General features: G+C 53.1%; 1 protein-coding gene across 3 annotated transcripts in view; it reads right to left on the bottom strand.

Annotated features, from left to right (window-relative positions):
• The window catches only part of LOC123834249 (zinc finger protein 77), a 29918-nt gene extending 22033 nt beyond the window's left edge, over positions 1-7885 (bottom strand). Inside the window, exons 1-2 of one of the 3 annotated variants that reach the window (XM_064574493.1) lie at positions 7728-7869; positions 6873-7189 (exon numbers count right to left, since the gene is read on the bottom strand). Coding sequence is in view for 1 of the 3 variants with exons in the window: in XM_064574490.1 (XP_064430560.1) it covers positions 7728-7730 (3 nt within the window). In the remaining 2 variants the exon portion in view is untranslated. Of the gene's footprint in view, positions 1-6872; positions 7682-7727 lie in introns of those variants that run through there. The other 2 variants (XM_064574490.1, XM_064574491.1) reach the window with 2 other exon arrangements.
• Between the last annotated feature and the right edge of the window lie 6396 nt (positions 7886-14281).

Raw genomic sequence — 14281 nt, 5'->3', positions numbered from 1 at the left:
ACATTTTCACGTGGACTCCTGTACCTCTGCTCACTTACTGCTCTCATTCCTCAGAAAGGATCATGCAGGACTTCCTTCTCCCACAAAGGGAAAGTAATTCTAGAACTGGATGAAGGGACTCAACCTAATCGGGAATAAAATGCCCCTTCAACATGGTTTTTTATCCCTTGGCACCCTGCTGTTCCCAGCTCCCACACACTCCTGACATCCATTTGCACTGAAAGCAAACTTTCAACGTGATGAAACTCCACAGTGCAGGACGCCTGGGTGGCTCAGTTGGTTAAGTGACTGCCTTTGGCTCAGGTCATGATCCTGGAGTCCCGGGATCAAGTCCCGCATCGGGCTCCCTGCTCGGCGGAGAGGCTGCTTCTCCCTCTGACCCTCCCCCCCTCTCATGTGCTTTCTCTCTCTCTCACTCTCTCTCTCTCAAATAAATAAAATCTTTAAAAAAAAAAAAGAAACTCCACAGTGCATTTCTCGTATTCCAGTTGATGAGGACGGCCAGTATGAAAGGAGCAGAAATACACCTGGGCACTCAGGCCCCGGGCTGCACAGTCGTTCTGGCTTCTCTGGAATCTCCGAAGCCAATCTGGGTGACGGACAGCTTTTGCGGGCTCCACTTTGTTAGGATACGTGGATGATTTCATCCTCCGCCCCCTTCTCAGACCTCTTCACAGGAACACAGAATCCACCTGTTACAGCTTTTTGCCTTCAGAGGCCATCAGGATCGCCATGTAGGGCATCTGATCCGGGAACAGTCACTACATGTGGACCCACATGAAGCCCCCATGACGGCTGAATGCTGACAGCTCACCTTCTTTTTTTCTTCATTTCAATTTTGTTAGTTAACGTACAGTGCGGTATTGGTTTCTGGAGCAGAATGCAGGATTCGTCACTTACATACAACACATCGTGCTCATCCCTGCAAGTGCCGTCCTTAATCCCCATCCAGCCCCTCTCCCACCTCCCCCATCGATCCTCAGTTCCTTCTCTACTGTTAAGAGTCACTTACAGCTTGTTCCTCTCTCCAGCCCTTTTTTCCTCCCCCTTCCCATATGTGCCTCCGTTTTCTTTCTTAAATTCCACGAGTGAGACCATACAGTATTTGTCATGCTCTGACTTATCTCAATTAGCATAATACATTCCAGCACCATCGATGTCCTTGCAAATGACACGATCTCATTCTTTCTGATGGCCGAGTGACATTCCGTTGTGTGGGGACACGCCACTTGTCCCTCCGCTCATCAGTCAAGACACTAGAGCTGTCCCCTCCTGTGGCTGTTGTAGATGCTGCTGCTGTTAAGCACAGGGGTGCACGTGCCCCTTCAATCGTAGTTTTGTACCCTTTGGGTAAATACCCAGAGGTACAGTTGCTGGGTCCCCACCCCCACAGAATAGGGTAGTTCTAGTTTCCACTTTTGGGGGAAGCCCAGGCCGTTCCCCAGATCAGCGGCGCCGAAGCCTTCTCTGCAGACAGGCCGCTGCTTGTCCTGTGGCTGCAGTTCTCTGAGGAAACACTGTCCCCCCCGGGGAACGGCTCTCACACGTCAGAGGGATCGGGGCGCCCATGTTACCAGCCAGGGGCTTCACCAGCTCCGCTGTGTGTGGTCGGGTTTACGCGCTCGCCGTGCGCACCACGCAGTCTGCGGGCTTCGGGGCACACACTCCAGTCACTACTGATACTCAACGGACAGACTGTGGAGCGATCCCGCCCAAACACCGCGTCCAGAAGCCCTGCGGTCGGTCCTCCTAAACCTCACAGCCTCCCCCGGAGCTCCTACACTCCCACCACGGAGCTCCCCCAGGACGTCCGAGGCACTGGCCCCGGCCGCCTTTGACCTTCGGCTGCCAAAACGAGATGGACTTCAATCCTGGGAAAGACTGGGGGCTTCTCTGCAAAACCACCATGCTTTGGGAGAGCAATGCTCACGGCGCCCGCCCAGGGGAGGAAGACGTCAGCAGGACCCCAGCCACCTGGAGAGGTCGTCCCCAAAGAGTCACCTCCAGGTTCTCTCCAACCTCGCTGGAAGGCCCCTGTCAGGATCTGCCCCCCGACCCTTATGTGGCCACACTCCAGGGAAGGGGCTCCTGGCTGCAGGGGACACATCTAGACTCACAGCCCACCCTGCCTGGCCCTGCACACCGTGTGCGGACGGGACAGTAAAGATTTCCCGGAACGGCGGCCGACGACATCTGAGCCCCAGGCTCCCCGAGACGTCCGGCCCTGGCCTGGGTTCCCGAGCCTCACGGTCGCGTCTCCTCTCCTTCACGGAGACACAGGGCCCTTGTCTGCATGCACAGCATCCTCGCGGGAGGGGGACCTCTTCTTGGGGTTCTGGCCTTTCAGGAACAGGCCCGTGAGGATCCCGTGACAAATTCATCGTTCTCCTGCCTTTTCTCAAGTGTCAGAGGCTCTGAAATCACAAGTCTTTCCCTCACCTGAACGATTAACCCAAATTCACTGTCTCTCAATACACAACCTTACAGGCTGTCTTACTGGATAACATTTGGTTCCAACAGTTCTGTTGAAAAGAGCATCTTTCAAAACATCTTTGAAGTTCTGCTATTTTTGCAAAAACTTCACCCGCTGAGCCCGTGTTCTGACCCGCACTGTCTCTTCCCAAATGCCCCGGCCTGTTCTCTCCCGGAGGTCCCGCAGGATCCACGATGCTGTTCTCACGCTCGCCTGCAGCAGGGACCTCCAGGAGGCACACAGGGCCGCAGTTTGCCTCCACGGCGAGAACGTTCCTCCCCAGGTTGGAACAGGGGCCAATAAACACTTCAGTGGGCTGCCTGCACACCTAGGGTCCTGGATTCTATCCATTTTGTCATTTGGAATTGTCTCGTTACTTCTGATTGTATGTTAAAGTTTTGTAATTTATTGCCTATGAATTTGAGAAAACGATGCACATAATAAGTACACCCTCTGCAATCTCACACTCCTGATGAACACGGACTGGACGGCAAGCGCCTGAGAGTTTCTCCCTCCCGTCCTTCCTTGCTACTCAGGTGTGGCCTTCGCTGGTTTCCACTGCTATGCACGTTCCCTCCCACACAACACACAACAACCAGACATCCTTCCTGGCGCTGAGGGACAAACCCACTAAGTATGGCAAACCCGCCGCTTACTCAGAGATGCTTCCAAGGAAAGGTTTTGGTCAAATGGAGGAAATGTAGAAATGCACACAAGGAAAGCTCATCTGGGATGGAGTGGGGGGCCAGCAGGGCCGCCCTCGGGTCCTTACCGGGGGGGTGCCCAGCAGGAAGCCCAGCACCCTGCAAGTCTACACTACTTTCCCTGGGATTTCACCACCCCAGCAGGAGGCAGCCAGCCTCCCCCTCCCACCACCACCCAGCCAGGGAGGAGCCCCTGGGCTTCCAACTCCCAATTTCCACCAAGACCTCTGTGTTTCCATAGCCACCCCAGCCCCTGCTCTCCTCTGTAAGAGAGCCTTCCTCCCCTCTGGTCTCCAGATTGCCTGTGGTTTTGTGACCTTACACGTCCAGAATTGCAATTCTCTGCTATTCCAGAATAAACTCAGTTCTGTGGCAAAATAACTGACCATTTTAATTTTAAACTTACTAGTAATCAGAACAGTTGGCATTAACAGAGGGATGGACAAATACCCTGTCAGAAAACCGTGGAATGCAGGCACAGCCCCCTGATTTCGGGAAGGGAAGCAGGTGTCATGGGGCAGGGGCAGCGATGGGGACACTTGGGCGCAGGGCCAGGGAGGACTGCTTATCTACAGGGGAATAAGGAATCATTTCCCTTGTCAAGTTCATGGACCAGAACCGAGTCGTGTGGATTTCAATGTCATGGAAACAAGGAGAACACACAGGAGCAAGATCCAGCAGGCGTGTGTATGACCTGAGTGATGGAAGAGGTTTCTCATGGAACAAAAGTAGGGTGATCTACACAGGAAGGACGGGCAAGTGCAAGTGTATTGCAAATGTGAAGAGTCCAGGCACGCGGACAACGGAGAGGAACGACAACCCCTGGCCTGGGCAAAACACCATCAATACACAGAAATGAAACAGCACGGAGATCCACAGTGCGTGAAGAAAACAGAAGAAATCAGGAAGCAGACAGGCGGGTTACAGGTGACAGGAGGCTGGAAACGCTTCCATAGAAGGCGGAACCCCACAGAGGCCAATGCTCCACCCAGGGGGCAGCAGAGAAACCCATGTGTGACCCCAAGCAGATGCCGAGTCCCGCACCCGAGCTGGACAAAGTGAAGCCAGATAATAGCTCCCAGCGCCGGACGGACAGGCATCAGCCCTGACGGGGGACGCACACACTGCATGTGCAGTTGCTGGTCAGTTTTCACTTCCGCGCCATCTACGATACGCAATCCCCCAGCGCGCAAGTATTTACTGTGGATTCACACCTAGTCGAGACAGACTACGGCAGCAGAGCCGGCAGCGGCAGAGGATGGACGTGGGGACCCCGCGCCCCCCAAGGCCCGGAATGGAGAGGTCACTGTGTGACCCGAGCACCAGGCACCTGCCCAAGGGAGACACGAGGGCTGAGCAACCACACGGCAGCCGTGACTTGAATGGGGGCACCGCTGACATTCTCCGACGGCACCTGCCACGGGGAAAGTCACATGACACGCCGATGGCGGTGACGACCACCATCAAGCTGCCATCAGCAAGGGGCAGGGCACTGGCCCCCCTGGGGGCAGCACAGGGGCGGATGCTAACGGCCAAGAATGTAAAGAACCTCCCCCACGAATATGGCCCGAAGACAAAAGTCCCGTCGCCCACACGGACTCACCCCGCTTGCAAGAGCCTCTCCGGACACAGGCGGGAGGAGCAGTGAGCGTGAGCCAGTGGGGACCAGCAGCCGGCTGCGCCCACACAGCACAAGAAACCCCCCGGCAGAGGGTCAGGCCGGGTCGCGAGATGGGGGCCAAGCTCTCCCTGCTGACACCAGCCCAGGACGGCCACTTCCAGGGAAGGAGGGAGGGGACCCTGAGCTCCCGGGGACGAACCCTGTGGCTCCACACACCCTGCCCTCCCCCCTCGGTGTGGAAATGGCCCCTCCTCCAAGGCCCCAATTCTCACCAGGGAGGAAACCCTCCGAGTTCGGTTCTGACCCCTAGAAGCTCTGCATTCGTCAACCCTTCCAACAGCACTTGATCCCAAGGAGCCTTCCCTGTGTCTGACCTTCACAGACTTCCTTCCTCAGTTTCCACAAATCCCACTTAGCTCCACCAACTCCACGGCTGATGCCAAACCAATGATCGGGGCCCAGCCCCTGGGCGGCCCCAGCTCACGCCCCAGCTGCGGTGTCTCTCCTGTTGCATGCTTTGGGGCTTCTCTGGGCAGCAACAGCACCTTCTGCAGGGTCCTCGGGGCTGGAGGCCGCCTGCAGGGGAGCAAGACCCCACTGGTCCTTCCTTCACCTCCCACCAGGCCCAGCTTCAGGTGCGGCTTGTCCCCAGCCCAGGTGAGGCACCTGCTTCCAGCACCCTGGGTCATTTAAATAGAACAAAGACCCCAACCTAGAGTGTGAAGGACAACGTGCAGAATCCCTCCTTCCACCCTGTGCTCAAGGACCAAGTCGGAAGGGAAGTTCCTGGGCAAGTTTACGGTTTTCAATATATGAAAACTGTTTATCCTTTTCACCAAACAGGTACTTTACTCTCATGATAACAAATCATATGTCGAATTGATCACGTCTCAGATTACAAAATCTCTATGTATCTCTGACCATCAGTTATTAACCAGAAGTGGGTCAGGATCACATGGTGTCCCAACTCTGGACCCTGCATGGAACACTCACTAGCATTTGGATGAATCCTTTAATCCGCACCTCCACCCACCCAGCATGAAGGTGGGGAACTCCGTGCATATTCCCCCCAATCCTAATGAACAGGGACAGTCTCTGTACTGAGACACTTTTCCCCCAGCGGACGTTCTCTGGATAAGCCCCAGAATAACACAAGTCAGCAGGAAAAGGAAGACATGACCCACTGACCACCCTCCACGCTGAAGGGGAAGGAAGGAGGCAGAAAGCATTCAGTCATCTTCCATCTGCTGAACGTGAGGCTGCCTAAGAGAGAGCTGTCAGTGCTGAGCTAGACAGGGACATGCTGCCCCCGGGGTCAGTGACAGGCAGGCTCCACCTGAGTCCTGTGCTCCTGGGCAAGCATCCGTGGAGGTGAAAGGCACTGCCTCCCCCACCCTGTTGGGGCCTGGAAAACAGCAGGCTGCAAAAAGGGCCCCTTCCCCATTCCACCAAGATAGGACTCACAGGAAGTCCCCTTTGTTCATCCACCCCAGGGCCGGGCACAGACCCCCCCAATCCACACTCTGTGCCTCATCCACGATTCGCTCAGCTGCTTGTCCCCACGGACCCACGGGCACAAAACACTTGCTGCTTCCACGTTGGTCTGGCTTCTCTCCTTCCTCCAGACCCTGAACGTGGTGGACCTGCCTTCAGCCTGAGCCACACACAGCCCCTCCTGTGACAGGCTGGCTTCAGGGAACCCCCAGGTCATCATCATACCTCGTCATGCCTGCTTTTCCTTATTCCTCTCTAGAAAAGAAAAACCCCCTTTTACACAACTCTTGAGACACTTGCAGATCTTATTATGCTCACAGTGGTGGCCCTACTGATGTAGTCCCCTGCCCCTAATGCAACAGCCTTCTGCCCCTAGCGCCACAGTCCCTGCCCCCCAGCCTTTGCCCTCATTCTTCTCAATACCAGCCTCTCCCCGCTAAATTCGCATGTTTCACTGGACACTGGTGTGACCCAACTGTGCAGCACCATCCCTTTCCCGCCCACACTGTACCCCGACTTTGCCTCCCCATCCCCACCTGGTCCCAACAGGTACCGAGATGCAGAACAAGCCACTGCCCACCTGGGCAAAGGAAGCTCTGAGCACACGGAGGCCATTCCTCTCAAACCACCTTTCTGCCACTGTTCCTCTTAAAGCAAAGCCCTGTTTCTGTTTGGAGGTGCCAGAGGGTCTCCGAGACTCGTCTCTCCTGCTGCAGTCTTTGGAATGTTAAAAACAAGACAACAGACCCCAAATGGAGTCCCTCGTACTCAGCTCCTTGTCACCAAACCAAGAGTTAACTTGATTGCAGTTTCGGCCTCTCCCAGCAATGGAATCTTAAACCCGTCCATCAGGAATGAGCTGGTCAGCAGTAGCGAGGTCGTCCGGCTGCTAGACCCCTGCCGGCCCGGAAAGGAAGGTGACCTGCCACGACCCATCATCCACTTTTTCTCCATTTTAACTTCCTGCTCCCGCTCCTGGGGCCTGTAAAAGTCTTTCATCTTGTGCAGCTCCTCCGAGCTCCTTTCCATCCTCGAGATGGCACGCTGCCCGATTCGTGAATCACTGAATAAAGCCCATTACTCAGCTGAATGTTGTTTTTTCGGCAGGAACAAAGTGTCCTTAACCAAGTACGGATTTGATATTATCTGTCCGGTGGGGGGGTCCCTACGTCAGCCGCCCCCCTCCTGCACCCCAGCCCTTGACCGACTGCGCTGGGGTCCTCCCACCTTCCCTCGGACCCCCACCCAGGCGAGGAGACGGCTCGGGACCGGGGAGGGGGGAAGGCACAGGACGCTGCGACTCCGCCCCCGGCCGAGGGCTCGCGCTGGGGTCGGGACCCCCAGGGGCGGGGCCGCCCGGGCCGGGGCCACCTCCAGCCGGTTCCGGCCGGTTCGAAGCGGCCCCTCCGGGCTCCGCCCGAACCCGCGCACTCACCATCTCGCGGCCCCGCTCGGGGCTCTCCCTGCGTTCAGTCCGCGGCTGTGCGACCCGGGCCGCTGAGACCGAGAAGGACGGGACACCAGCGTCCGCGCGGGGCAGGTGCGCACCGGCGCCCGGGCAGCAGGGCAGCGATGGGCACGCGACTGGAGCGCGCCCTCCCCCGACCTGATTGGACGGCGCCCCGGGACATCCGCCCTGATTGGACGACGCTCCGGGCCCCTGCTCCTGATTGGCTAGCCTCCCGGGCACCGCCCCCGGAGCCGGAGCTTGCGGTTAACCACGGACTGGGCTTCCGCGCCTCGGCACCGCCCCCGCGGCCCCTGATTGGACAATCCTCCCAGACCCTGCCCCCTGTGTCCTGAGTGACAAGCCGTTCAGACACACGTGGCCTAATGGCCCGGGCTCAGAGTAGAATCCTCTCCTAGCACCCGGGCCTCTGGGCGCCTGCGTCTTCCTCTTGGACCGTGAAGTCTTGACTCAGTTTATCCGCGGAGCTCCCCTTGTTGGGGCCTTGGACAGGAGGGGGCAGAGGAAGGAGCCGGTGAAGCCTAGGGTCAAGGGTTGGCCTGGGGGCAAGGTCAGGGCTTAGGTGGGCCTTTTGTTTAAGAACAATGATCCTCGGGGCGCCTGGGTGGCTCAGATGGTTAAGCGTCTGCCTTCGGCTCAGGTCATGATCCTGGAGTCCTGGGATCGAGCCCCGCATCGGGCTCCCTGCTCGGCGGGGAGCCTGCTTCTCCCTCTCCCTCTGCCTCTCTCCCTGCTCATGCTCTCTCCCTCTCTCTCTCTCTCTGTATCTCTGTGTCTCAAATGAATAAATTAAAAAATCTTTAAAAAAAAAAGAACAATGATCCTCAACAATGACGTCACTGCGTGCTGGGACGGGTCGGTGGGTTTTGACCTGTCACCTTTCACAGCGAGAGGCCCCCACCTCTTTCCTGTCCCCGTCCCCACCTCGGGGGCTTGAGGTCGGCAAACCCCCCCCTCCCCACCCCAGGGAAGTGGGACCCCAGCTCCCCAGCCTGGCACAGGACCCCAATCAGCAGAGCCACAATGTGAAAGGTTAGAATTCTCAGATGTGCCTTTTCCTCTTTACAGTCAAGACCACAAGAATATAAAGCAACTAAAAGCATTTATTTGGGAGGTCTTAGGCATTGCAATCTGGGAGACACAGAGTCAAAATCCAAAGTGTGCTCCGTATGGCTGGCAAGGAGCGCAGGCTTATAAAGGCGAAAAAATACAAGGTTACATAAGTTGTTTTGAAGGAATTACGATTGGTGCTGGCTGAGTTTGAACTCTCTCATACGTGATTGGCTATTCGACTAACAGGCATTACATTATCTCTATTTCAGTCCCCAGTAGGAAGATGTGTTCCAGGAGCTGGTCCAATGGGGATCGACAAAAGTCAAAAGTTCATGGTGTTCTGAACATTGAAACAGGAGATGTGCATAAGACCTGCTTCCTCAGTGTCCTTCCGACTTTTTTTTGAGTGACTCTTTTTTTTTTTTTAAGATTTGATTTATTTATTTGACAGAGAGAGACACAGCGAGAGAGGGAACACAAGCAGGGGGAGTGGGAGAGGGAGAAACATGCTTCCCGCTGAGCAGGGAGCTGGACACGGGGCTCGATCCCGGGACCCTGGGACCATGACCTGAGCCGAAGGCAGACGCTTAACGACTGAGCCACCCAGGCGCCCCTTGAGTGACTCTTTTAGGGATGCCTTCTTCATTTTAAATCTTCCTCACACCCTACAAGGAAATGTTTTTAGATCTGTCTCTGAGTGTATCTCTAGGGAATTTTGCAATATAAAAAGGCTGTGATATCTTGAAGGCAATTGAATTCCTATTTTAACTGATTTAAAAGCCATAAAGGCTGAAATACATTTATGTTGGACCCGAAACTCTCAATACACCAGAAGCAGCATTTAATATGACCGCTCATTTCGAAAATATCTCCCAGTTTTGGATAGACAAGTACAAACTCCAGTATCATGGACCATTTTACCTACAAACATAATTATAAAAATTCATTTTCTCGGGGCGCCTGGGTGGCTCAGTCGTTAAGCGTCTGCCTTCGGCTCAGGCCATGGTCCCAGACTCCTGGGATCAAGCCCCGCATCGGGCTCCCTGCTCCGCGGGAAGCCTGCTCTCCCTCTCCTGCTCCCCCTGCTTGTGTTCCTCCTCTCGCTGTATCTCTCTCTGTCAAATAAAATCTTAAAAAAAAAAAAAAAAATTTTTTTTAATTCATTTTCTCTATTTTGCAAAAAGGTGGTATTCGCTTTCATAAAAATGAGTGTTCTGGGGCGTTAAAAACAAAATCCATCTCCGTGAATTTGAATATGTAATTGGCTTTATTTAATGATTCATGAATCAGGCAACATCCGATCTTAGCAGATGGAAAGGAGCTCCAAGGAGCTGTAAAATAGAAAAAGGCTTTTATAGGCAGGAGGGGACAGGAAAGGAAGTTTCTAGCAACAGCTGGATTGTTTCAGGCAAGGTCACCTTCCTTTGGAGGGAAGGGGTCTACCCGGCAGGTTATCTAACTGGGCAATCACAGTGACTGGGAGAGGCCAAAACTGCATCAATTAGGTGTTAAGTCTCAGTGTGCTGATGTGGGACTTGGCACCAGTCACTCTATTTGGGGTCTGTTGTTTCTTTTCTAACAAGAGGAACATATTGGAGAAACGATTTCTTATGTAGAAAAGTGACTTCCAATTAAAAATAAATCACATTTGAATTATAAACTATTTAAACATGTTTTCTTTGTGTTAATAATGACTGTCACATATAAAAAGAAAATCAGCCTGAGATTTAGAAATCTAAGACTTGCTGGGGGCATGTCCTTCAGCAATTGGGTTTCTTGTACATCTGGTCAGTGTTTAGGTAAAAAGTAACAAGTTGACTACCCGTTTTGTTTTCTTTGTTATAAAAAAAAGTAACACCGTGTACACATTGCAATACACTTTGCTTTTTTGGTTCAATTAAAAATAAATCCTACAGCTAGAAATTTATGAACCAGTTCTAAGTATACGCCGGGCTTATTTCCAAACGCTGGCTACTCAAATATTGCTCTCTGTTGGGGAAATATAATTGAAAACAAAACCTCCTGCCAACCCAGAAAACCCCTCAAAAAGCTAAGAGAGAAAGAAAACAGTTTATTTCCAAATCAGCACTAAACCAGAATGTGACCTGCATCCCAGGCAGTCCTCTAAGGGATTGCAAAGACAGAAAGAAATTTCTCCCACAGACACAGCCAAGCAGGGGCGAGTCATGACATACATGGTCTCAAGCGGAGCCATCACCAGTCTTCCTGGGACAGAAACCAACAGCCTTGGTCATACAATCGTGCCTCCTCCAGCCACCTGGGAACCGGGTGACCCTCTGTATTAGTTCATCAGCTTTATGCAAGGAAAAAAAACAAACTTATCTTTATGACAGGTAGTTTTGCAACTGAGAGAGGGGCCCCCACAGCAGGTTAAGCTCCTACCCTCCCCCCCACAATCTGGAGAAACCCTCCCCCCGCCCCCCATGATTGCTTTTCAAAGGGTTAGCTACCAGCAAAGACTTCTGGTGAGAAAGCAAGAAGGTGCTTTCCTTAGCTTTTATGGAGGTTTACTTACGTTTCAAAGGATAGAGAAAGGGTTTATAAACACAAGTTCTCTAAAGAAAATGCTCCCCAAAAAAGGGGGAGGGGGAGAAATCTGTTTCCTTATTTTCAAAAGGGAGAATGAAAACTCTTCCTCTGGATGTGATTTGCCCTTACACCTATAAACAAAGTAAATGTCAAGGGACCCGCTGTAAAAAGCTTGAGACCCACTTCCAAACTAAGTGTGAAATCAAAACTGGGAGATGGGAGCACCTGGGTGGCTCAGTCTGTTGAGCATCCGCCTTAGGCCTTCAGCTCAGGTCATGATCCCAGGGTCCTGGGATGGAGTCCCGCATCAGGCTCCTGGCTCAGGGGTGAGCCTACTTCTCCCTCTGTTGCTCCCCCCACCCCCCTGCTTGTGCTCAGTCTCTCCGACAAAAAAAAAAAAAAAAAAAAAAGAGTGGTGCCTGGGTGGCTCAGTTGACTAAGCGTCTGCCTTTGGCTCAGGTCATGATCTCAGGATCCTGGGATCGAGTCCCGTGTCGGGCTCCTGGCTCAGCAGGGAGTCTGCTTCTCCCTCTGCCTCTGCCCCTCCCCCCACTTGTGCTCTCTGGCTCTCTCTACCTTTCTGTCAAATAAATAAATAAAATATTAAAAAAAAAACTCTAAAAATAATCTACATAGACAACACTTCATTATCACCATTAACAAAACGATCATTTCTTTGTATCTAGTCCAAATCTATATTTACTTTAATTATCCCCCAAATGTTCTTTATAGATGGTTGTCCTAACCAAGATCCAACACAAGCCATGTGTTGCATGGCTTCTTATTTTGTAAATATTATACCCTAAAAGTGACTTTATTTTGGGGGTGTGCAGTTCTATAAATCTTAGCATCCGTATAGTGTTACGGGAATAAATTGTGTCCCACCTTCTTTTTTTTTTTTTTTAAGATTTTATTTATTTATTTGAGACAGAGAGAATGAGAGACGGAGAGCATGAGAGGGAGGAGGGTCAGAGGGAGAAGCAGACTCCCTGCCGAGCAGGGAGCCCGATGCGGGACTCGATCCCGGGACTCCAGGATCATGACCTGAGCCAAAGGCAGTCGCTTAACCAACTGAGCCACCCAGGCGCCCTGTGTCCCACCTTCTACTTATATGTGGAAGTCCTGACTTCCAGGACCTCAGAAGGTGACAGTACTTGGAGACGGGGTCTCTAAAGAGGTAATTAAGGTACAACAAGGTCATGGGATGGGCCCTACGCCCATCTGACTGGTGTCCTTATGAGAAGAGATTAGAGGAACACCTGGGTGGCTCAGTCGGTTAAGCATCTGCCTTTGGCTCTGGTCATGATCATAGGGTCCTGGAATCGAGCCCCGCACCTGGGGAGTCTGCTTCTCCCTCTCCCCACCCTCCCCCCATGCTCTGTCTCACTCTCTCATGCTCTCTCTCTCTCAAATAAATAAAATCTTTTTTAAAAAAGAAGAAGAAGAAATTAGACACACACAGAGGGACGTCCAGGTGAGGATTTGGGGAGAAGACAGCCGTCCGCACACCACCAATGAGAGTCGTCTTGAAGGAACAACTTTGCCAACACCTTGAACTCAGACTTCCCGGCTTCACAACTGTGAGGGCATCAATTTGTTGTTTCAGCCACCTAGCCCGTGGGATTTTGTGACAGCAGCCCAAGCAAAAGGGTACAGTAGTAATCGAGACCGTGTTTAAAAAACAAAACAGGGCGTCTGGCTGGCTCTGGCGGCTGAGTCTGCGACTCTTAATCTCGGGGTCGTGAGTTCAGGCCCAACGCTGGGCACAGATCTTATTTAAAAATTTAAAAAAAGGGCTCCTGGGTGGCTCAGTCGGTTAAGAGACTGCCTTCGGCTCAGGTCATGATCCTGGAGTCCCAGGATGGAGTCCCACATCGGGCTCCCTGCTCAGCAGGGAGTCTGCTTCTCCCTCTGACCCTCCTCCCTCTCATGCTCTCTGTCTCTCATTGTCTCTCTCGCAAATAAATAAAAATCTTAAAAAAAAAAAATAAAAAAAAAAAAACCAGTCTTGGCTGTTTTCGAAACATGGGTTTTATTATTGTTCAGGTGTGATGAGGCCAGCAGTTCAGCCAGTGACGGGCACTGAAAAGTCGGCTTGTCTGTCTGTCTGTCTGGAATGTGGTATTATCGTCAGGTGCGGGACCCACGACTCAGCAGTGAACGCCCTGAGAAACTATCACCACCCCAGTCTGCTCGCCATCCGTCACCACAGACCTACGATGAGAAGGTCGTCCGTCACTCGCGGCTCTGGACCACCCACGGCCACTCAGGGAAGCACCAGCGGCCATTGGGAGGACAGGGAGAAAGGGGGAAGTGTGGGCAAGTGTTTATTGTGGTTCCATCGGGAAGAAAGAGGCGAGGCAGGGATGCAGGCTGAGGACGGGCTAGCGTGAATAAGTGCGCTAGTCTGGGGTGTAGGGGCTACCCGTACTTGCATTGGTCCTTGGGCCTGGGGTGTCAGAGCAGGGGGACAGTGGCCCGAGAGTGAAAGCCCCATGGAGGAGGGGGTGGGGGCAGGCTCTGAATTGGCTGGTTTGCACATAAAAGGTGTGCTCTGAGCAAGCTGTTTCCCCGCGTCCGGGACCCCCGAGGGGCCCCAGATGTGGAAGCATCAGAATACGGAAAATCAAAGGCATACGTTGGTGAGGATGGGGAGAAATCGGAGTGGCTGCCCAGGGTTGGTGGGAAGGGAAAGGGTGCAGTGGCTGTGGAAATGTCCAGTGGTTCCTTAAGCAGTTAGACATAAAATGACCCTGTGACCCAGCGATTCCAGGGGTAGGTATACACCCCCAGGAGCTGGAAACGGGGTTCCAAGAGATACTTGTACATCAGTGTCCATTGCAGCGTGATTCACAAGCAGAAGATGAATGAGGGGACGCGCACAACGCGGCCACCACCCCGGGATCGGCAGTCAGCCG

Source organism: Mirounga angustirostris, unplaced genomic scaffold (genome assembly GCF_029215605.1).
Source record: "Mirounga angustirostris isolate CCGP_5_RB_7025 unplaced genomic scaffold, mMirAng1.0.hap1 SCAF_1, whole genome shotgun sequence".
Lineage (NCBI taxonomy): Eukaryota > Metazoa > Chordata > Mammalia > Carnivora > Phocidae > Mirounga > Mirounga angustirostris.
The sequence above is the reverse complement of the archived record's forward strand: the minus strand, read 5'-3'. Positions and strand labels throughout refer to the sequence as shown.